The 25,076-nt window shown below is 42.3% G+C and overlaps 1 protein-coding gene and 1 pseudogene across 1 annotated transcript in view; both read right to left on the bottom strand.

Annotated features, from left to right (window-relative positions):
• Cwh43 (cell wall biogenesis 43 C-terminal homolog) overlaps positions 1 to 25,076 on the bottom strand; it is a 49,138-nt gene that overhangs the window by 15,018 nt on the left and 9,044 nt on the right. The window contains exons 6-13 of the mRNA XM_031342694.1: positions 24,216 to 24,304; positions 22,961 to 23,218; positions 16,548 to 16,673; positions 14,427 to 14,506; positions 9,725 to 9,830; positions 7,891 to 8,026; positions 6,453 to 6,602; positions 4,210 to 4,354 (exon numbers count right to left, since the gene is read on the bottom strand). Coding sequence (XP_031198554.1) covers positions 4,210 to 4,354; positions 6,453 to 6,602; positions 7,891 to 8,026; positions 9,725 to 9,830; positions 14,427 to 14,506; positions 16,548 to 16,673; positions 22,961 to 23,218; positions 24,216 to 24,304 — 1,090 coding nt within the window. The remainder of the gene's footprint in view (positions 1 to 4,209; positions 4,355 to 6,452; positions 6,603 to 7,890; positions 8,027 to 9,724; positions 9,831 to 14,426; positions 14,507 to 16,547; positions 16,674 to 22,960; positions 23,219 to 24,215; positions 24,305 to 25,076) is intronic.
• LOC116071229 lies at positions 19,115 to 20,525 on the bottom strand (annotated as a pseudogene).

Genomic DNA, 25,076 nt, shown 5'->3' with positions numbered 1-25,076 from the left:
CTAGAGATGTTTTCTGAGTAGTTAGTTCTTATGCCCCTCTCTATTGCTCCACTGGAGGCAGGGAACACAGAACGATGGGTAAGTCTGCAGCCGCACTGTGGTCTCGCCTCCTGCAGCTCTCCAAACCTGTCAGCCCCAGCAGAACCGAGAGCCTTGATAGCAGTCCCCAGTCCTCTACCCAGGCTCTGCACCCCAGCGGCACCCCAGGGCCTCAGTGGCTTGTTTGGAAAGAGCACAGAGAAGGGATGAGAAATGGCCTGGCTTCTTCCTTTGTTCTCCCTCGGCTCTCTGTGCAAAGGGAATCCCATCAGTAGATCTTCCGCTGCCTGGTACTTAACTTAAAACCTGGTGTTTTGTGGGTTCGTGGTCTGTGTTTACCAAATCAGATCATGGACAGAAATGCATTCAGGAGCAATCAAGGGTCTTTTGATGTTGAAGGCTTGGAACCAGACTCATTTTTCATCACAGAAGGAGAAAGAATTTTTTTTCTACAATGTACTGGGAAAAAAACTATAAATATGGAGATTTGTGGATGAAAGAAGAAATATCCACATCCTTCTTTTTAAATAGCCTATAAATAATATATTTATATTTGGCTTTTTACCACCTCTAAATTTTAACTATTAAAATTTAACTTAAAGTACAGTTTATATTACTACAAACGTGCCACATAATTTATGGTTTTTATTTGCTACATGATGTGTACCTGGATGTTAATCTTAGTTATTATTTATGTTATATACTCCATCTGTATACAAAAGGAAGTGTAAGTAAATCTTAGAAATTAAGCTTAAATGTTTAATAACTATAAAAGCAAATAAATAGAAGACATGTTCGGCTTGCCTTGGGGAAGAGATAGTAATTTAGTCATTTAGCTATAGATACTATGGCTAATCAGCTATACATCTGTTTAACTGTTATTTAAGCCATTAGAATTTTATACCATGTTGTAAAAATTTAAGACTAGAGAATTTAATTACTCATTTCTTAAGGAGAAAAATCTGTTCATCCAAGCATATATGATTAAAATCCCTCTGTATGTCAATGAACTCGTGGAAAAGCAATGTTAGAGACCATTACCAATCAAAACAGCTTTTCACCATTATACAGGAAACCAACAGAGGGTCAAATGAAAAGCCAAGTTGGAGGATGCTTCTCACACAGAGAACTGATAAGCCGGTGATTCCAAGCCCTGGATTTCCCTTTGACTCTCTTGGCACTTTCCTGAAAATTGGTGCATTCTCTCTTCTCTCTCTCTCTCTCTCTCTCTCTCTCTCTCTCTCTCTCTCTCTCTCTCTCTCTCTCTTTCTCTCTCTCTCTCTTTCTCTCTCTCTCTTTCTCTCTCTCTCTCTCTTTCTCTCTCTCTCTCTCTCTGTCTCTCTCTCTGTCTCTCTCTCTGTGTCTGTCTCTCTGTCTCTCTCTCTGTCTGTCTCTCTGTCTGTCTGTCTGTCTCTCTCTCTCTCTCCATCCCATAATAGCTATCAGTTGAATGTGATTTGCACACACACACACCTCCCAGGACTTCACAGGAAAGAAGCTTGGACTCATGATAGCCATGTTGAGGTGTGGAAATTCTGTAGGTCAGTGCCTTGTCAAAACTGGCTAAGTCAAGGGGGTGCCTCCTCCAGAGGGGCTTAACGCTGGTCTCACAGAGCCAGTTACATCTAGCTAGACACGCCAGCTGTCATAAAGTGAAGCGGCTCCCTGCACTTGCCCCTCTCTTCCTGGGGCCATTTTCAGTACCTTTCATCTGATGCAGTAGGATGGCCTAAGTACATTAGGCCTGCCTAATCTTATAATGCCAGCCTCCAAAACATTAAGGCAGGCGAATGTCTTTTTTCATGGACGACCCAGATACTCTGTGATGACACAGCCCAGAGCAGCAGGGTGCAGTGTTTTCCTGCGCTTCTTAAAGGACTCAAGGAAGGTTGCCCACACCAGTGGCTTGAAGGGCTGCCTGGTTCCTTGATCCTTATCTCTAACCCTGATTAAGCTCCCAGATCCTAGATCTCTATATCCTCTTGCCCTCTGGATATCTCTCCACTAGGCCAAACACGACTTAAACTCAGCTGAGTTCCTCCTCTTGGCAATACTGTCTTTCTTCCTGTCTTCTCTGTATTAAAGGTCACCATCCCAACCAAGATGAGGAGCACATTGGCTGTACTTCTGCCTAGTCCATGAATACAGGGGCCAACTCATCTCCCCGATGTTTCCCTTTTCCCAAAGATCTAGCTCCTCTGTGTATAGCCATCAAGATGGATTGCCCTACCTCCTTCTGTACAGTGAAGCACAACCATATGGCTGAATTCCAGCCAAAGAAATGAAAAGAACAAGATCCCTCTTCCTGGAATGTGTGTGCAGAGGAAATCTGCATTCACCCTTGGCCTCTTCTTTAGCCTCTATCTTCCCAAATAGAACATGGATGCTGTTTTACATAATTGGACCACAGGACTGGAGACCAGAGGAGTGGAGGCCATGTTGCGAGATGGGGTGGGGGGGCGGGGAGGAGGGAGAGCAACAGAGGCCATGGCCATTGAGGGCTGATTGAGTGGAGTCATGTTAGAGAAATAACAGTTCCAGACAACACAGAGTGAGTGTTATATCAGGGCTGATTCTCTACCAAGGCTTCCATACCAAGAACCATGTTTCTCTATCTTTCTTACCGCTGCCATCTGAGTTTCTGTCCCCAGCCAAAACTTCATTACACCATGTTCTCTGTTAACTTTCCAATGCTATGTTCTAAGGACGGAGCTCGATACTGAGACCCAATCAAACATGGCAACTGAGTTCTCATTATAAGTTAATTTATGACATATTCTGATGCATGGATCAGTCTCTTGGGGGTTTGGTTTGTGTATTACCCAGAGCTTGATTACATCAAGGTACCCTGAAGAATTGAAGTGTTTTAGACCTGGAGAGGTAAACACTACTCCAGGATCAATGGTAAGTCCCTGTGTGACCCCGATCTTTGGTAAGGCCCTGTGTGGCTGGATGCCTCTTTCTGATATTCCATTTCAGCTTTTACTCAAAGCCCTGTAACTAACTTTCACAGTGTGGTGGGTTTCATTTCCTTTCTTGTTTATTTGTTTGTTTGTTTGTTTTTCGAGACAGGGTTTCTCTGTGTAGCCCTGGCTGTCCTGTAACTCACTCTGTAGACTAGGCTGGCCCTGAACTCAGAAATCTGCCTGCCTCTGCTTCCCAAGTGCTGGGATTAAAGGTGTGTGCCACCACTGCCCAGCCTCATTTTCTAAGTACAGTTATAATAACATCTCACCAGCCCGTGGTACCCTTCCTAGATGTCTTTGACATTCTCTGCATCAAGGAGTGAAGTTGATGATTCTTCAGGTGAATGTGTCAAGAGTTATGATGAAAGCAGAGGTGACACTGTGCCACTGCAATCCCTAGAGGGCAGTGCAGGCTTTCCCCTTGTTTACTCACTCCAGAACCTAGCCACTGTAAGGGAGAAAGCCAATTAGCCCAGGAGTAGGAGTGGTGGTCCTGAGCCAAAAGCATCGCTTGTGAATCCTCCACACAGGAAATCCTGTAGTACCCGAGAAACAGCTCACTGGCCCTGTGGGGAGCACAACTGAGCTGTCCCCACGGAGCCCTGTCCACAGCACAGATTGGTGAGCAAGCTGATGCGTGTGTTCTGCGGTTTGGAAGCAGTGGGCGATGGAGAGCTTTTTTGTCCTCACTAAGCACAGATTACATCAAGCTGTCAGGGTGCTGGGAGGGTTACTCAGTTGGAAAGGGGGCTTGCTACACAAACCTAGGTTCAGATCCCCAGCACATATATAAAACTCTGGGCACAGTTGGCACACACTTGTGATTCTAGCCCTGGGAAAGAAGATGCAAGCAGATCCCAGGGGCTATTCCATGAGCTCCAGGTTCAGTGAGATAGCCTGTCTCTAAATAATGTGAAAAACAATGGAGGTCACATGATGTCAAACTCTGACCTCCAACCACACACACACACACACACACACACACACACACACACACACACACACGCAAATGCACACATACATATACTCCTGCACACAGACATGCACATGCACACACATACACACACACACAAGTGTGTAGGCAAGCACACACAGATACACACATGCACATATACACATACAAGCTTTTTGGGTCGGATTTTTTAAGTGTATAGGAATAAAGGAGCATCTAACTTAGTCCATTAAGCCATATTAAATCTGTTACCTTCACATTGCCATATTCTGTGAGTTGTATGTAATCTCTGGAACCAGGCTCTGAAGTGATATAGCCCAAAAAAATCACTTGATTTGAACAATTTTTCAATAGTTTCGAAACTGCAATAGCCTGTAGCTTCCTGTCAAGGTCATCTCTAAAAAGAAAAAAAAATGCAAAAAGAAGTCTCTTCATTATATGTGTAAATCAATGAAAAGAAAAGCAGGTAACCAAACTCCCTCAAAATATCCCCAGGTCTGACATTTCACAATGAACAAGACGTAGAACCACACTTCAAACTGGGCTTGACGAACGCTGGTCTAAGAAAAACCTTTCTCTAGACACCAGTGAGTCACGTTCATTCAAAAGTCTTTCTTAGGGCTGAAGAGATAGCTTAGCACTTCAGACTACTCGCTGCTCTTGCAGAGGAATGGAATTTGGTCATGTCAAGCGTCCGTGTCAGCCAGCTCACAACCACCTATGACGCCAGTGACAAGGCATCTGTTACACTCTTTTGGCCTGCTCAGGCACCCACACTCAGGCGTACATCCCCACTCATAGGGGCACACGTACACATAGTTAAAAATAAATCAAATCTTTAAGTTTCTATTCTAAACACAGAATCTGTTCAACCTTTTTTCAGTATTAATAGATCATGGCAGGTACGGAGACATGGCTCAGTGGCAGAACGCTTGCACATCCCCCCCTCCACACACACACAAAGGCTCTACGTTCGCTCTCAACATTGTGAGTAAATTTAACACACAAGTAAAGAAGAAAGTATGGCAGAGATGTGAGACCCAGTCATCAGGATCACAGCTAAAGAATGGATATTGAAGTAAATGATCCAGGGACAGTCATAAGAGGGAAGATTGTAACCTTCATAGAAAGCCCAGGCTTGTGTAACCTATACTGTTACTTCAACCGAACGCTTCCTGAATGTCTCCTCTGCTCTCTTGCCCAAATACTGGCTGGGTATCTTGCCTTTAATATACTAATTACTGTAGGTATGAAACAGAAAAGTAAGCAAGTGCATAGGGCTTTCGAGGGACTTACAGATTCAGAAAAAAAGAACATCATGCTTGATATGACCTATCAAGAGAATAGAGGCACCTTGGGAACGTCAAACAAAGTGAATTTAATATAGGGAATTGGTTACTCGAGAGATGAGAGCCCAATCGGGGAGGTTGGCAGCAATGAGACTCTAGCACTGTCTCTACCACTATAGGACAGACAGGCAGAAGTGACACTACAGAGTCAGTAGGAAGCTAGCTAGCACTGGCTGGAGGAGGATGGGCTAAGGCAGGGGCTTCCATGATGGAGGCAGGGGCAATCTAGGAACTGCAGCCACAGAAGAGACTCAAGTGCTGCCAGAGATACCAGAAAAAACCCAGAGAAGGGGTAAGAAATGCTCTGGCTTCTCTCTTTTTGTTGCCTTGTGCCTCTTGTTGACTAAATGCATCTAGAGAGCAGAAGGCAAAGGACTCTGGAAAATGGCATTCCTTGTACCGTAAGGACACGGGTGGGTGCAAGGAATAGATCCACGAGTAGTTGACAAACAGAGGCATTTTCCTAGAAAGATGGGTGAACGTTATAGGAACAGAGAGAGATGGGGGAAGGTCACCAGGAACTGAGAGGACTAGAGGGATCTGAAGGAGGGATTTGAAGATAGGACCTGGAGGAGTGTATGTGCTGAACAGTCAGTGTTAGCTATCACTTGTTTGTGAATGAAGAGAAGGTCACTTAGTGCCCTTGGATCCCAGCAGTACAGCTACTTGTGCCAATGACCCTATAAGGACAGGGAGTGTTGTTGTTCTCATTGTTGTTCCTGTGGTCTGGTTTCACGTGTAGATCCAAGCACTTCTGAGCTCCGGCTTTATTCTGAATTCTTCCTAGTTGTGTAACCCTGATGGTCCACATCATCTAACCTCTCTTCACCTAGTGTCTTTATCTATAAAAAGGACCACAATATGGTCATACAACATGAAGATTAAATGTGGCTGCCACACATGTATGGAGAGCTACCACCCAAGAAGCAGTCTTGGGTTCGTATGGCCATCTACATCTCAAAGGCCCAAATGACCAGCAACACAGGGACAATCAATAATCTAAGGTTTTTGGTTTTGTTTTGTTTGTTTGTTTGTTTTTGAGATTAGGAAGTAAGAAAAGCGATTTCATTAAAAAATAAATAAAAGTAATTTGTTAACAGTACTTCCTGGCATTTGTATACTATTAAGTAATCCAAAGAAACCCACTCATGATTCCCGAAGTGTGTCACCACAAAATCCACCAGTCTGTTGGAGATGTTAACTGTCATGGTTATGGCTGGTGCAATCTCGCCCTCTGGCGACGGAAGAAGGTGATGTTCCGATCTCACAATCGGGTACCGAGACAGCACCATAATCCTGTAGAGTGAGAAAAAGCAGAGCAGTCTGGTTCTCAGCCTGTCGTGGAGAAGGAAGTGCATTAAAAAGTCATGTCACGTGACAGAAGGAAGTGCATTAAAGTCATGTCACGTGACAGGTATCCGCCGAGGGGCACTCCGAGCGGGAGTGCGGTGAACACTCCTATGGAAGTCTGCTCGCTGGTTCATGGCCTCTCCTTATTCAGCTTTTCTTGCTGTGTTAATCACAGTACCAGGTGCGTTGTGGCAAATGCCATGAAGATGTGAAAAATGGCAGCATTGACAAAATGAAACGCCCACCTGGCTTGTGTTGTGACTGTAACAATATCCCAGGCCACTACCCGCCCACCCTCTCTCCCTCTCCCTTAACCTCTTTCTCCCCCTCTCTCTCTGCCTCTCAGCCTCTCTCTCTCTCCAGCTTGTTGTCTTCATGCATAGCTCGCATCATAGTCTCAGACTGTCTGATTTATTTCTTTGTGAACATGTTTCTAGTTGTCCTTCAGTCCCTGCAGAGGACTGGTTCCAGGATGCCCACAAAAACACACATGTTCAGATGGTTGTCCTATGTAAAATTATATCACATTTACTTACAATCTATACGTGTCTTCCCGAGTGTGTTAACTCATCTCTAGGCCCATACATTAGCTCATTTACTTGAATTCAAGAGAGTACATTATGGGTAGTGAATTCAAGTCTTACCTTTTTTGAAACTTTCTACTTTTTGGAGACTTTATTTATTGAGAGGGGGGAGCATGCACTCTTCTGTGCTCACAGAGGCCAAAAGAGGGCGTCAGATCCCTGAGAGCTGGAGCTTTGGTATTTGCAGAGATGCTCAGTTTGCTACCTGTAGTAGGATCCTAACTCTGGTCCTCAGGAACTCGCAGCAAGTGCCCGTAGCTGCCAAGCCATCTCTCTAGCCCCAGTCTTTGGAATGCTCTAGACTTTTCAAATATGTTCAATTTCAAATTGTTTGAATCCAGGAGTAAAGACGCTGATATGGAAGGCCAACTGTGTTCTTGTCTTTTACACTACGATGTAAGTTACCTGAAAATATCAGATAGGGCCAACCTTGTGACTTCACCCCAGCCTTGAAGGCCTGATCTATGTGAAGAAGCAGTCATGTCCAGCCCTCAGGAGTCACTGTGAAAATTGATGGCTACGCACTTCCCTGCCTCCCTGTCACCGAGTCATTGAGACACAGCCACAGGATGGTGTCAACTTCCCAGCCCAAGCCACAGCTGCTTATTCTTCAGGTCTCTGCTTAGCATTAATTCCCAAGCTCCACTCACCCCCAGGTATGATCCCTGGTGCTTGGCCCAAAATCTGTATAGAAACCCAGCTTCTCCCCCAGCCACATGGTTAAGTCGTTGTTCCCCATAAAGGGCTTAGAAGCATCACTCTCCAAAATGGTGATAAAATCTGCACCTGTTTGGGGGAAAAGAGGGCCAACAAGCAGCCAGTGAGGAAACAACAATATAAAAAGCAATTAGCAAAAGCTTTATGAATTTCATTATTGTTTGGTTTAGTTGAGGTGAGGGCTGGCCTCAAACTCATGATTTTCCTCCTTCTACCTCCCAAGTGCTGGGCTACAGATATATATATATATATATATACCACCCCACCCCACCCCAGAAGAGTGTTATTCTTCACCCTTGCCTTTACTCATAAACCCCAAACCAAATCATCCGTATATGTCACAAGAATATGGCTCAAATCTGTGCTGGGCACTTAGGATTGAATTAAAGTGTAGGACATTTTAAGGAAGGAGAAAAGCATGCCTTTTCTCTGTACTTGTAACTTCTTAATGTTTTTATTGTTTTCTTTGTTTGATTGTGGCAGGGTTTCTCTGTGTAGCCCTGGCTGTCCTGGATCTTGCTCTATAGACCAAGCTGGCTTTGAACTCAGAGATCTACCTACTTCTGCCTCCTGAGTGCTGGGATTAAAGGCATGTGCCACCACTGCCTGACTGATTTTTTAAATAGTCTTGACACTTTCCTCAGAAGTTCAAATAATTTTCATGTCATTTACAAATTCACAGCTTATGTTCAGAAACAATAAAATAGTGTACATTGGCTTTTTATGTTTTTGAGACCAGGGTCTTATGTATCTCAGGCTGACCTCTTAATGTAGCTAAGGATGACCTTGAACTTCTGTCCTATCTCCACCCCCAGAGTGCTGGAGTTTACAGGTATGCACCACCATGCCGGACTTCATTCAGTGGTGGGGAATGAACCCAGGGCTTTGCATATACCCACTAAGCCACATCTCCAACCCCACAATGACATTTTAGTCCAAGGCAAAAAGCTCCATGGGATTGGTATAAAAAGGAATTTATCAGCTTTCCATAGACTCTGGACTGATGTGTCTGTGAGCCTTCCAATCAGGACTAAAGCATTGTGCTCAAAAAGACCCTAGAACACTTCTCAGGTGGTGTGCTTCACGTGGAGAATAACCAGAAGGTTTAGTCCTTTAGGATCATGCTGCACACACCATGAAGTGCGCAGACCTAGGTCCTCACACACTGCGGGATGCTTCATTAAAAGAAAACCCCTCAAGGGCACAGAGACAAATAAGACTGGCCCTGGGGCTTTATGAAAACATTTTTCCTTTTTTTCTTTTTTATGTGCGTTAGTGTTTTGCCTGCAGGTATCCCTGTATGAGGATGTCAGATCACCCGTAACTGGAGTTACAAAGAGGTGTAAGCTGCCATGTGAGTGTTGGGAATTGAACCTAGATCCTATGGAAGAACAATCAGTACTCTTAACCACTGAGCCATCTCTCCAGCCCCTGAAAACAATTTTCACCGTACACTCAACTCTTTCTACTTTACAGTCCATTAGGTACCCAGCAGCAGATCCCCAGATGGCAGGAACCGGAACATCTCTAACAATGAAGGCATGAGATGAATCTCCTGGAGCTACCCAGTAGGATAGGCTGTTCAGGATCAATGAACTGATTGCTCCAAAGGACAGCTGTGGTGTGGGATTATAGACCTGACCACAAAGTGAAGTTTCACTGGGAACTTAACACACACACAGCAATCCTAAGACTCAGGAACTTGGTGAGAATAAAGGAAACAACAGTGGTTTCTCAGAACCTGGAGCCAGTTTCAGCAGGACTCACCCGTCTGCTTGAGCAGTTCAGCAGACCTCTCTAGATTGGACCAGCCTTCGTTGTCATATCCAAACCTAAAAGGCCAGATGGCAGCCGAGACCACTGTCGCTGGTGCCTGAGGAATTGTTGAAGTGATCATTTTTGTGTAACTATGAACAATGGAAGTTTGCGGTCCCAGCCTTCTTCGCCTCTCTCCTATTAAAGTTCATATTTCAGCAAAGAAAATCCCATAGACATTTACCCATATTTAATTCGTAAAAATGGGGAGCTTACCCTATGGTCCTCTCAAAACAAATTTGTGAACTTCTAGCCTAAACTTGGCTGATCAGACAAATGTTTGGAAAGTGTTTCTAACAATCACTGCTTATAGTAGTTTGTGTGTGTGTTGATGTATAGAACAGAACACTACCTATCCACAGTAAATTAATCCCACCACAGAAAAATCACTTAAAAATGAAGTTATACACATGTAACAGGACCCTATACAGCCTTAACAGATGAAGTTGGGCTATACATTTCCATGGGAATGAATCTCATAAAGATGATTTTAAGTTTTAAAAAAAAGTGTTAAGGTAAAACAATAAAAGTAAAAAGTCAGGCAATGGTGGCACACTCGTTTAATCCTAGCACTTGGGAGTCAGAAGCAGGCAGATCTCGGAGTTCGAGACTAGCCAGATCTACAGTGCAAGCTCCAGGACAGCTGAGGCTATATATAAAAAAATTTAAAAATAAAAATAAAAAAAGAGTGTTAAAGCAAGTTGCAAGCAATTTAGGTGGAACTAAAAACACAGACACATCAATATTGTTTGGGGTTCTATAATATGCAGTAACATTATGAATGCATGTGAATTGACTTTTTAAAAATGTTTCAGGATGGAGAAATGACTTAGTAGTTCAAAACGTGTACTGCTATTGCTGAGGGTCTGAGTTCAGGGCCCAGCACCCATACTCTTTGGTTCACAACTGCCTGGAACTCCAGCTCCAAGTAGCTCCAATGCCTCTGGTCTATAAAGACACTTATACTCAACTGCACATATTCATATGCAGGTACATGCACAATCATGTAATTAAAAATAAGATAAATCTCAAATAAGCAAGTAAACAAGGAAAAACCACCTTCATCAAGGTTAAATGTCATGTTTCCCCAATGCCCATTTGCTCAAACTGTCTGGGGAGATCGGAGCGCCCGTTTGGGAAGTTATGGAACATTTTGGACATGTAGCTACATTGGCAGGTGAGGGGCTATAAGGGTAAGGCTTATGAGTTTATGTACCCAATGTGTACAGATGGAACAGGCCACCAAACAAGCTCCCACCACCACAGAGAGCCCCAACCACTATGCTGCCCCTCCCCTGCCCCTCCCCTGAAACTGTGAGCTGGAATAAATCCTTCTCCCAGACTATTCCAACAGGCATTTTGTCCCAGCAATGAGATAAGAGCCTTCAGTTCCTGCACTTAGCAGAGGCAGGAGGATCTCTACGAGTTACAGAGTAGCCAAGGCTACACAAAGATATCATGTCTTAAATGTGTGTGTGTGTGTGTGTGCATGTATATATGTGTAGGCATGTGTGTGTGAGTGAAAGTCTTTGCATGAGTGTATGTGTGTGCGCATGTTCATATGATATTTGTGTGCATGTGTGAGCGCATGTATGCATGTAAGTGCATGTGTGTATGTGTGTGTGTGTGTGTGTGTGTGTGTGTGTGTGTGTGTGTGTGCATTCTAAATCCCTGCACTTCTCTGTATTACTCCACTCAGAAAACCTCTTTCTTGGACCACTAAAAAGCCTCCTACATTTTTTTCTTTTATTTTAGCAGCCATGTTCAAGTCTATTATTTCGTCATCCTTCACAGGTGTTTCACTGTGGTTTAGTGAAACCGGGTGTGATGAGGCCCTCCCCAACCTCTGCACCTGCATCAGTGTCTACTCCATAACACCAGCCCTACAGGCCACTCGAGTGCATCTCAAACACTCTAAGCTGGCTCTCCCTCGATCCTTTATACAAATTTCCTACCTGAATCACAGCTGAATTACATCTAAATAATTGATTTTTTTTTAGAGTCTCATCTCAGATGTCAGAGAAGCTTTCCCTCACCATGCAGACACTAACTTTGCATTTTACAATCTCTCTTCCTAAAAAGCTGCCTGGCCTTCTGCCAGTCTTTCTTTATTTGTTCTCACAAATACCATCTTTATCCACTAGAATGCAAAGTGGGGGAGAGCAGAGATTTTGTCCAGCTTCTCCCGAGTACCTCTGGCACCGAGCATAGCCAGAAGTAGTCAGTGAACATTTGCCAAATGAGTAAGTGAATAAGTAAACAATCAATAAATCAAATTCAAACAATTCCTTTTCAAAGAACTTCTGGCTGACACCAGGCATCCTCTTCCTACGGAGAGTACATTGTAACAATAATAACTAACATGTAAAAGGCATCTCAAAGCGCCCATATTGATGGCTTGTTATTATCTACTTACTAAGAAATTGTTACTGGGTGAGGCCTGGGTTTGGTCCTGAGGGGAGGAGAGCCAGAGACTCGTGGAATCTCCTTCCTTAGGAGAGCTTTTTATTTAATATGAAACCATTTTTTCCTGCTAGTACAGATTAGTAATATTCAGCAATAACTCTCAAATTCCATTTTATCTCAAACTGTAACTCTGGCTGCACTGTGAAATACAGTTATCTTTTTACCAGAACAGATGGAAAACATAGGTTTGCAATGACTTCTTCTTGCTTTTGTCTCCAGAGGAGTGATCAAACGTCTAAATGTTTAAAATTACAAAAAAAAAAAAAAAAAAAAAAAAAAAAAAAAAGTGGAGGACAATAAAATGTCCACATCATGCTAACATACAAAGTAGACATAATTCACAAAACCAAGGGTTGTTCCCCCAGACTCTCTTTGAATAGAAGACTCTCATATTCACATCTTCAGCAATCAAACACAAAATACTCTCTTCTTTTACAATTTATATTAATGAGATCATGCATGGGAAACTAACTGCATATGAAAAGCATGAGCAAGTTGCCATTATTATTTCCTTAATCATTCCATTCTATGACCAGCCTAAGAGTAAAGGGAATGGACCCAGGGTCTTAAAGTCATAATACCCAGGTCTAGCATTAAATCAAAATAGTGATATAGAAATAGCAGCAGAGGGGGCTAGAGAGATGCCTCAGCAGTTAGGAGTACTGACTGCTCTTCCAGTGGACCTGAGTTCAATTCCCAGCAACCACAGGGTGGCTCACAACTATCTGTAATAGGATCTGATGCCCTCTTCCAGTATGTCTGAAGAGAACAACAATGTACTCACATACACAAAATAAAAGTAAATACACCTACAACAACAACTAAACAACAAGCAAGATATAGTCAGCTTATACAACTCCTGAGTGTCTACTTAATGAGATCTAAGTTAACACAGCACAGAGGTGTTTAAACATCTACATTTGCTATAGTATTCACAATAGCCAATGCTTGGAACCAACCAAGATGCCCATCAATAGATTAACGAGTAAAGAAAATGTAGCACAAATACACAAAGGAGTTTTACTGAGCCAAAAAGAAGAGTGAAATCATGTCATTTGCATGAAAATAGATGCAACTGGAGACCATCATGTTAAGCGAAATGAGCTGGATTCAGGAAAAATAAATATTGTAGGATAATGTGTTTGTGAACTGTGTAAAGTTTACCTTTGTGCTACTCAACTGCTGGTCTCTCTGCCCTTATATCTTGTTCCAATATGGACACAGCACTGTAATGCTTATGCCAAGAATCTCCTGTCTCATGTTTGTGTAAACAGTTCTTCCCATTTATTCTCTGTCTTGTCAATAAATGCTGATCGCCTAATGGCTGGGCAGAATAAAGAATAGGGTGGGACTTCTGCCAACCAGAGGAAGGAGAGAGGGAAAGAGGGAGAGAGAGGATAAGGGAGAGAGGGAGCCTCAGGTCAGCTGGCAGGATAGAGGAATGGGAGCCATGAAGAAGGGATCCACAGAGTCAGATCAATAATAATATGCAAGCATCATGGGATGGGTCTGGGAGGTAGCCAGATTAGAAAGTAATGGTAGATTTTTTTTTTCGGTTTTTCAAGACAGGGTTTCTCTGTATATCCCTGGCTGTCCTGGAACTCACTCTGTAGACCAGGCTAGCCTTGAACTCAGAAATCTGCCTGCTTTTGCCTCCCAAGTGCTGGGATTAAAGTTGTGCATCACCACCGCTCAGCATGGTAGATCATTTAATTGCTTGGCTATTGAGGTGCAGTTCTAAATAAATATTGGTTTATCCATGTAGTTATTGGAGACAAGCATGAAGTAAAGAAATACAGTCGCCAGATTAATTTATTGTTTACATTTATATTAATAATTCATTTACAAAATATCACATATTTTCTCTCATATTTATAATTGAAAAAACACATATATATTATAAAAGTAGAAGGAGGACAGTGGGGAGAAAAACTTATCCAAAGAAAAGACGGGGACAAGAATAAGAAACTGGAGTGAATATGCATGAGATATGTATGCAAATTTCATGAAGAAACATATTACTTTACATGTTAAGCAAAAATATTTAACAGAAAGGGAAAAGAAAGAAACAGAGAAAGGAAGCCAGGTGCCAAAACATTGCCAAATAAAGGTTTAAAATCATATATAAATCATATATATATGGCGAGAGAGAGAATAAAACTTCATTTCAAAAATGTTAATAACTTACCCCTTGGCCTAATCTTCTCTCATAGGTTCTGTGCCGTAGTCCTAATCCCAATAATCCTACACCAACAAGCAGCCACAAAACTAAACAAAAAAAAGAGAAAGAATCATTAAGAATAAACAAAATTTAAATAACTTTTTCAGAATTATATCTATTGATACAGAAGTCTGCAGATGACATATATACATAACCCACAGTTTAAAACCAGGCTTTAAAGACCATTCCCTGAGGACATCCCAAGAGCAATAACATAAAGTAAAAATAAATTACAGAATACACAAACAAAAATATTTTTGTAGACACAAAATGGCAGGAAAAGATGTCCTGATGAGCCAAGCACGCAAAGACCTTAGATGTCAGAAAGTTAAGAATTGGAATATAAGGTGAATATGCCTAGTGTGTTTAAAAAGAAGAGAGCATGCCAAAGAATGGCTGGGTAATGTAAGGCTAAAGACAAAGCCATCATAGAAGTTCATAAAGAAATAAACCAGACTTTTAGAGATAAAAATATAGGGGTAGAGCGATGGCTCAGACAAGAGCACTGGACCCAAGTTTAATTCACAGCTTGTGGCAGCTTACAACTGTCCATCACTCTGGTTCCAAGAGATCTGACAGCCTTTTTTGGCCTCCATGGGCACCAGACATGCATGTGGTACACAGACATACCTGCTGGTGAACACGCGCACACATATAATAAAATAAAATTTAAAATAGAAATATATATATATATATAATTTAATGAATGAGAAAAGGTCAATGGGCAAGATTTAGGCCACATTAGACAAAGCTTCCAGGAGAATTAAGACAAGAGGTGCATAGAGGTCAGGGCTAGCAAAATGGCGCAGCAGACAATGGCTAAGCTGCCTCGACTGAAGACCTGGGTTCCATCCCCAAGACTCACATGGTGGAAGAGAGAACAGACTCTCTTAAGTTGTCCTCTGACCTCCATGCACATGCCCTGCCCCCTCACTGAATACATAAGTAAATGTGTATTTTTCAATTAAAAAAATAAAACAGAGGTAGGAAAAATTAAAACACTTAAAACACAAAGAACAGAAAAGAAGGGGCAATCCAACCAGTTGGCATTGAAAAGGACGGAGGAAAGAGAACAAGAAAAATAATGCTGAGGGCTTCCCAGATCTAAGAAACTTGGGAATCTTCAGAGTGGAAGAGCGCACGGACTCCCAAGCAGGGTGAGGACAAAGTCCACCTCCAGGTGTATCACCGTGAAGCAGTGGTTGCCAACCACATTGAGAAAAATCCCATCTTAAATACAATCTTCCCGTGCTATGATGAGACATATATGACAGCTTTTACATAATGGTGCAAGTCCTCATTTAGAAATATTTTGAAGACCTATATAGCTTCAATGTTGTCTATCCCTTTTTACAATAATATTTTGTGCCCTTGGTAAAGTTTCAAACTTTTAAAGGTAGAAACCAGTATGTACAAGTCCTACATAAGAGTTACCTAATCAACACGCTGCACACATTTACTAAACACTTGTGTGTAATCCACTCATTTAAAATGGCTAGATAGTAGGTGATGAATTAATGTCACGTGCGAGTCTATAGTTTGTCAACATACTAATGAAAGCATGTTTAATCCTCCAGAGAATAAGAGATGGGCTACATGGTATTAGCTACCGGAAGAAAGCGTCTTTTCCAACTACCTGCTAAATTTTCTGTGTTAGATACAGGCTATTTAGGGTTGAAATGCCACAGTACTGGGGATTTGCTTAAATGTGTTTCAGCAAACCAGAAAAAGACAACAAAGACAACCGGCAGGAAAATATGGCTTAGTGGTACTCTTAAATTCCATGTTGGAAAATATATACAATGTGAGCCAGCATGGTGGCATACACCTTTAGTCCTAGTATTGGGGAGTCAGCGGTAGAAGGAACTCTGAGTTCATGGCCAGCCTGGGCTACATAGTGAGTTTCAGCACAGCCAAGGCGACATAAAAAGATCCTGTCTGGGAAAAGAAGTAAAGGGGGGAGCTAGGAGAAAGGAAGGAAAGAAGGAAGGGAGGGAGGGAGGAAGGGGGGAGGGAGGGACGGAGGGACGGAGGAAGGGGAAAGTGTATACACCAAACTTTCTTAAAAGCACGTAAAACTATACTTACTAAGTTTCATGTATTTTTCACTGCGTCTCAAAAGCATTTTAGGACTGTTTTTTGCTTGAAGAAGAAAGTCGAGGTTTTTCTTGGGTCCAAACAGCATACTCAACCCAATAATTACCATTATGGTCCCTGTTCAAAGAGGGAGAGAGAAAAAAGGATGGAACATACCTCAGTGGTAAGGTCTCTCCTTAGCATGCATGAGGCCCTAGGTTCAACACTCAGTATCATACAAATTAATCCTTTAAAAAGTGGGAGGACTGGGGCTGAAAAGACCCAGTGGCTAAGAGCATTTAGTGATTTTGCAGAGGATAACCCGGAGATATCTAGCTGGTACTCAGCTGCAAGCCGCGTACAATATCGACCTGCTGCAACACACGCCCACTGGTCTATAGATGTTATGGGAGTAACCAACCACTTCTTTTTTTAAATTTAGACCCACTCACAAACATGAAAGCTATATCTGACACTGAGGCCAGGAACGTGAAACTAGACAGGTCATGAAAAGAAGTAGGAAAAGCCTACTTCTATTATTCTGCCAAATGGTCATAGCAATAAAACAATTTCTGGTGACCTTCTCCTCTATCCGTATATAGATCAATACCTCACTTAAGCTTCGCCGTAGAAGTTTCTTCTTGCAGACCATGTTGATTAACACAGAGACCCACAACTGGACAATGTACAGAGAATGTTGATTAACACAGAGACCCACAACTGGACAACATACAGAGACTGAGACTTCATAGTGCTCAGTCCTAAAAGGGATGTCTTTTACCACACTCCTCTCCCCTCAAAGCCCAGGAGCTATGCAAAAGAGGGGACAGAAATATTGTAACAGGATGACTCCAAGGAAACTGCCCTTACTAGACTCAATAGAACTGATACAGAGACTGTGACAGCAGGCACAAGACCTGCACAGATTCAAAGCAGATGAAATGCCAGTGCAGAGACAGGGAAGTAGGCACAAAGTCCCACCACTAACCAAGGAACCATTTGCTACAGATGTCTGCAGGGAGACGGTAAAGCAGTTTTTCTCAGTAGAATGACACTGGGTATTATCAACCACACGTCAAGGCAGGCCGCATGCTTAGGAGTGGTTGACCAAGGTAAATCAGACTCGGTGCCTTTTTGAGCACTTTTTGTTTGTCTATTTTATTATTATGTTTGTTTTTGTTGTTTTTGTTGTTGTTGTCTGTTACATTTATCAGTGTGAGTGTTTTCTGGGAAAACTGCAGTATTTGTAAAGACCAAAGTTCCATGCTAGCATTGCATGCATCCAAATATTAATAATGCACAGAGGCACAGAAGGAGAGCAACAAAGAGCATATTGAAATACTAGCATGCCCCATTCCCTGTTTTATTGCTTGTTTAGCTTATACTTTAAAAACCAAGTAAAAATCTGAATTCAACGGTCAACTGCCGAAGAGAGCAACAGCAGGGCACACGCTCAGGACTTGAATGAAATTGTTCAGCACTGGCTGGCGCAACAGTTGACAATTTTTATATATTATAACCTTAGTATCTGAAACTCCTCTCAAACAGGGTCCCCAAACAAACTGTCACACCCAACATGTTTTAGAATGAGATATAGACAAAGAATAACCATGTGTTCTTTGGAGATTCAAGACATTCTGAATTTAAACTCAGGTATTTAGGAAGTAGGGTGCTCGCATTGAGCAACCGTGTGTGCTACATCTGCTGCTTGGTTTGGACGACACCATACTATTCTTTTGTTTCATCATCTAGCAAAATGGATAGGGCATAAACAGGAAAGCATGCCAGCCAGTCAGGGGTTCAAACAAGTGACTTCTATTCCTCTGCTCTGAAAAGTTGTATGTGTGTGGGATACTTAACCAAGGAAAGTGACGAGACCAGTGAGGTTTTGAGACCTTAAATTTTAAAAGCAGAAGCAAACCAGGTGGCCATCAGTTTGCTCAGGCGCAGCAGACTTGGTGGTTCCATATGAGAAGTAAAGACTGTTAACTGGACGATAGCATACATCTACCACCCTTGGTAAGCCGAGGGCAGCATGAATGCTTTACACCCCAGACTATTGGCAGCAGTTTCAATGGGATCAAGGTAAATGTGGAATGGAGATGTTCCTAACATGGCTAGGACTCAATAAATCTAATACACCAAGATCATGATTACATTTTGAGAGAAGATGCACAACAAGCAAACAGAAACTTTTGAGATCTTTTTCCTTTGAAGGCAATCTTAATGCTATTAAATTCACAAATATGCTATTTTTATTACCCAATTCTAATTATCTAAAACACACATTGCAAACATACCAATATCTATTCTCTCCACAGCACCCATTCAACTTTGTTTTGGAAATGGGGAGGATAGATTCCCCTTAAATTGCAAGTCAATAGGTGTTTCTTTACAGTTAACTTTAGCAAAATTCATACAAAATAGTAATTAACAATGATCTTCTTTACTTGTTAACTCACAAGGAAACACCTTCAAAACTGCATTTTGTTAAAGTTTCTGTACTAAAATGTAGAAAAACTGAACTACACAAATATTGAAAAGTTAAAAAAAAATCCCTTAATTTTTTATTCCTCGTACCACTACCACAATTTACAGGGCAATATACCTGATGTAATGAAAAGAAAAAGAAAAAGACAAAGCTCCAGCAGAAAAAAGACCTCAGGAGTGTACATCTAATTGACACTCCATTGCATTAATCAATGGCTGCACTTTTTGCAAACTGTGGCTATGACAGTCCTGAACAAGAAGGGTTCCTGCTTAAGCCGCAGGAACTTTTCTGACTATGGACCATCGTTCCTTCTGTGGCAGATTTTTACAGTTCCTCTAACGCATTTGGGACGACTGTCTCAAAGTAACCTGCAGCTTTCCTGACAACTCCTCACTCGCTCTCCTGCTAAGAACTGTAGCCGTTTCTGTTTTATTTTAAAACCTTCTGCTACCGTATCCACCACTTCCACCTCCAGATCCATAGCCACCACCATAGGGACTGCCTGAGCTTCTCCCACCAAAACTGCCCACCTTCGTGGGTCCATAATTTGATTGTTGCTGTCCACTATAATTTCCAAAATCATTATAGTTCCCACCATCAACATAGTTACCTCCACAAAAATTTCCTCCTTCATTCCTCCACCTCCACCACCATATCCACCACCTAGGTTTCCATATCCTGGTCCACCACCTCCATAACCTCCTCTACTACTGTAACCAGGACCTCCAGCGTAGTTGCCACCATCACCTCCAAACCCATTATAGCCACCATCACCACCTCCATAACTACCTCTGCTGCCACCACCTCCACCACCATAGCCTCCTCTTCCACCAAAGTTTCCTCCACAACCCATAAAGTTGCCAGAGCCACTGCCACGACCTCTCTGTGATCCAGTAGACTACATGTCTTGTTTAGAAAGGGCCTTTTTCACTTCACAATTATGCCCATTAATAGTGTGGTATTTCTGAACAACAATTTTATCAACTATGTCATGATCATCAAAAGTTACAAAAGCAAGTCCTCTCTTTTTCCCACTCTGCCTGTCTTCCAGAACTTCTATGGTTTCAATCTTGCCATACTCTTCAAAGTAGTCTCTCAGATTATATTCTTCCATATCCTCTTTAATGCCACCAACAAAAATTTCCTTCACCGTTAAATAGGCACCAGGCTTTATAGAATCCTCTCTAGAAACAGCTCTCCTTGGTTCTACCACACGCCCATCAACCTTGTGTGGCCGAGCACACATTGCAGCATCCACCTCTTCAACACAAGAGTAGGTCACAAAACCAAAGCCTTTGGAACATTTTGTTTGGGGATCTCTCATTACCACACAGTTTGCTAGTGTGCCCCATTTCTCAAAATATTCTCTTAAGTTATCATCTGTGGTTTCAAAGCTCAGACCACCAATAAACAGCTTCCTCAGCTGCAAGTCAGGCTGGGGGCAACCAGGCAGCGGTTTTACCTCCATTTGAGATCAGACTCACCTCTTCCAACTCGAATTCAATCTATTATGTTTGTTTCCTTTCTTTTTTTCTTCCTTTCTTTCTTTCTTTCTTTCTTCCTTCCTTTCTTTTTTTCTTTTCTTTTTCTTTTTTCTTTTTTTCTTTTTTTGAGATAGGGTTTCTCTGTATAGCCCTGGCTGTCCTGGAACTTACTCTGTAGAACAGGCTGGCCTCAAACTCAGAAATCCACCTGCCTCTGCCTCCCAAGTGCTGGGATTAAAGGTGTGCGCCACCACTGCCCAGCTTATGTTTGTTTTCATAGAGAGAAAAAAAAATGTGGAGTTGGGTAGGTAAAAAGGTGGGGAAAGCTCTCAGAGCAGCTGGGGAAGGGGAAAGAAGATAATCAACATATAATGTGTGAAATTCTCAAAGAAAACAAGCAAAGATGTTTTGTAGAAACCTACTCCCCATTACCAACTTTCCTTGCCCCGTAACCGAGCTACTCCTACTAAAGAAGGTTCTCAAAGCTTTGCACAAAGCTGAAATAAAGCACGGTTTCTCAATTCTAGGAGTTGGGAGAATGAGCTAGCAAAGCTCATCATCCCCAGAGCTCCAAAGAAACAAAGGAAAGCACAACACAGCCCTTACATACACCTGTATGTACTCCACCAGGCAGTACCCCGAGCAAGCTGGAGGAAGAAAACAGCAGGACCCTGGAGAGAGCAGAGCCCGACAGAGTAGACCCACCTGAAAGAAACCACAAGAATTACAAAGTTAGCAGAGCCAGGCACCTGCAGAGAGAATGGAGGAAAGTGGGCATATACGAAGAAGCTGATTCTAACTGGCAGAGAGAGCAGTCAATTTTCCTCAACAGAGTGACACTGTGTTATCAGCCACACGCACTCAGGGTAGGTCGCACACCCAGAGTAGCTGGCCAACACAAATCGGACCCCAGGCTTTTTTATGGTTGCCTTGTTTGTTTTCACAAAGAGAAATAAAGTGAAGTTGGGTGGGTTGGGAGGTGGAGAAGGAGCTGGGAGGAATTGGGGTCATGGCTGTAAGTTCCTCTAAGGAGGTGAGAACTCGAGCCAAGAACGGAAATAGGGAATTCTCAAAGGTTTTTTTCTCAAAGATCCCGTTTCCCTTAGCGGTGAGTCTTCCAGAGTAGCCTGTCCTGGCAGAGGTCTAGGATGGTTAATGTGAGATGCAGTAACTGGGAAAACTGTAGTGGAGTGTGTGTGGAAACCCAACCTCTCCCATCCAGTACCCAACCCCTGGAAATGTCCTAAGAATGTGTTTACCTATGTATGGTCCCTCCCTGTATTCCAGAAAAGTTCCGGGTAAGAAGGAACACCTTGCTTTTCATCTCCAGAGCCTGACCCTGTGCCAGGAGCATAGTGTGTGCACAGTGAATGATTTTATGAGAATAAATGGGCAAGTATAAAACAGGAAGTGCAGACAAGCCAGAACTGGATCCCTATCAGCACCGATGCCTCCCAGCTCTCAAAGATTCTACTGAGAAGGACTTGCTGTGCTTTACTTCCATGTTAAAGAGGTAGGCAGTTCTCACTAGAACTCGCATCTATAATCCCGGCGCTTTGCAGGCCAAAGCAGAAGAATTAGCATAAGTTCAAGGGCAGCCTGATCAACAGAGTGAACTCCAGGCCAGCCTAGGCTACAAAGTAAGACTCTTATCACAAAAAGAAAGAGAGGAAGAGATTGACGATGCTGGTTTTTCTAAATACCTGCTACAAATCAGTATTTCCATCTTTTTCAGAAAAATAATTTTTAACATATTATAACATTTATTATATAATAATAAAATAATGTAATAAATTCTATATACTATAATATGTAATGTATAAAATAAATAAATGAAATATATTATATTATAATATATAAGTAAAATAAATTTACATATTTATATAAAAATAAATTAAGATAAAATAATAAAATAAGAGTAATGGTTAGTTAAATTAATCATTCAACATTAATTATAATAATTAATTATAATTAAAGGACACATTAATTATGTGAAATAAGCTTATGGATGTTGAATTTTGGTAAGTTTCTAACACTAATGTTTATACACAGGCTTTACCATGGTTTAGACATTTTTTTTTTCTCAACTAGTTCATTTTATTTGCTTGTTTATTTGAGGCAATCTTACTATATAGCCCAAACTGGGACTCCACATATAAACTAAGCCAGACTAGAACTCACAGAGATTAGCCAGCCTCTGCCTCCAAAAGGATGGGATTAAATGCTTGCACCACTCATCTTAAAAGCCACCTGAGTAATAAATATTGTTGAAGTGCACTTAATTGGAACAAAGTTCCAGTTTTGACATCCTTCTGGGTTTTCTTTACCGAGACTACAGACTGCCCTCGACCTTGTGCTTGTTTCCAGCCATCATAAAAGATGCTGAGTCCTGGCCAGTGTGAGAGAACTTGGGTCAGTTTCTTTAACTGGATCTGTTAGAGTGTACTCACCCAAAAGCACATCAGATCTTTCTCTAGCGTAGACGCCTCCAGGAACAAACTTAAACGCTGTGCACCAGGCACAGAAAAATACTTGTAAAACATAAAGGATCATACTGGTGGCCATGGCTCCTCCAGGGTTTGTCCCTGAATTCACAAGATGACCAAGAACTTGAGGCCACATAGAGCCCGTGAAGGCTGCCAGGACCCATCCCGAAACAGCGGCTGCCCACGCATGCAGGAAAAGGAGACCCATGGCCGAAGCTGCTCCTGTTTGTAAGAAACAAACCAAAAAAATGGAAGAGGATGCGTCAGGCAAGAGAACAGCAAAGCTCCTGGCTTATCCAGTTCATCGCAGGTGAGAACCCAAAAGGACCGGAAGAGGCCACTGGTTCAATCTCATCTCCCCAGAAAATGCAGCAGCTTAATGTGGTCTGCTCAAAATCACAGCCGGCACTGGCCCTCCCAAAAGTCAAATGGTTTAGCAAACCTCAGGCCAATGTTTGTTCTTTGGGAAGAGGTTAAGAGTGGGCATCGCAGTAGCTAGCCTTACAATCTTCATGGTAATAGGAATTGAAATGATTTGAGGAGTTAGAAATATGTTCATTAAGTACAACCATCCAGATTCAAGAAAGCAGGAAACATGAGGTCTGTGTGGTTTCTAGGACTTTTCTGGTAAGGCACTTTCTAAGTGATCATTGCCTGTTTGTGCGCTGTCCGGCAGTATATGCACTGGTTCTTCACCCACACAGACCCAAGAGAGAATGCCAGTAAGATTCCAGAGACATTCCCTGTGGGAGCAAGTCTAGACTCTGTCCATTGCTTTCCTAGAGCCTGTCAGGTCAGGACTGTGCATTCTATTCTCCCTGGTCCATGACAGGCAGTGACTTAACCAATGTTAGCCAATGCTAAAGTCATGTAACGTTCCTCCCAATTCCTGTAAAATCAGCTTTAATCCATCTATATTGGGTCCTACATAGAATATATATACATTTGTATGTATGTATGTATATATGTATGTTTTTTGAGACAGGGTTTCTCTGTGTAGCTTTCACTGTCCTCGAACTCATGCTGTAGACCAGGCTGGCCTCAAACTCATAGAGATCCACCTGCCTCTGTCTCCCAAATACTAGGATTAAAAGCACGTGCTGCTACCACCAACCCAGCTACAGTATATACATTTTCATTAGCATTCTTCAAGATATCTATAGCAGACACTTCACGGTTTGGGACAATGACAATGCATTCACAGGTCAGTTCCACGTACCTGTTACCCACCAGGCTAACCCAGCATCACGAAGCCATGAGGAGCCCGATAGCATCAGTCCACTTGAGAAGCCCAGCAGAACTGCACCTCTGTAGATAAATGAAAATAAAAAGCAAAATGAATAATCAAGCAAGCATAGATCAGAAATATACTGTCTCTAGCTACATCCATTCATATCACACCGTGGATATGAAACTGCAGAGGTAATGAGAGCCATTGGGAACAAGTCCACAGAATACGCAAGGAGGGCTGATGACATCACTCAGAGGGAGAGCATTTGCCTAGCATGCAGGAGACTCTGGAGTCAATATCCAGTGCCAAAAATGAAGTAAAGCAAAATAGAACGTTGAAGTAGCCAAACATCTAACAAATGGCTCCTGTAGTCTCTCTGTCAATGTAGACGCAGTAACTGAATTCTCACCTCTTAAGTTACAGCTCATCCCAGCCCCCTGACATTTCAAATGATTCTACCGAAGACCAAAGGAAAAGCCACTGGCAGAGTTTGATGTGGCGTTTTCCTCTTTCTCTACCTCCATTCTATCCCAGGACTGCTTTTATCTAGTGTCTGTGTTGCTAAAATAAGTGACAGTTTGATTTATTTTTAACTACCACAAGCTATTCCATTGTTTTGCAATTTTTACAAAACCTTAACAGGAATTAAGAATTTAAAATGGGCTGCAGAGACGGTTCAGCAGTTAAGAACAGTTGTTGATCTTGCAGAGAACCTGAGTTTGGTTCCCATCACCCACATGGTAGTTCACAAACATCTGTAACTGCAGTTCCAGGGGATTGTACCCTCTTCTGGCCTACACCAGCATCAGGCACCCTCTTCTGGCCTACACCAGCATCAGGCACCCTCTT

This window comes from Mastomys coucha, unplaced genomic scaffold, assembly GCF_008632895.1.
Source record: "Mastomys coucha isolate ucsf_1 unplaced genomic scaffold, UCSF_Mcou_1 pScaffold22, whole genome shotgun sequence".
NCBI classification, from domain to species: Eukaryota; Metazoa; Chordata; class Mammalia; order Rodentia; family Muridae; genus Mastomys; species Mastomys coucha.
Note: the sequence above shows the minus strand (reverse complement) of the source record. Positions and strands in the feature narration are given on the sequence as shown.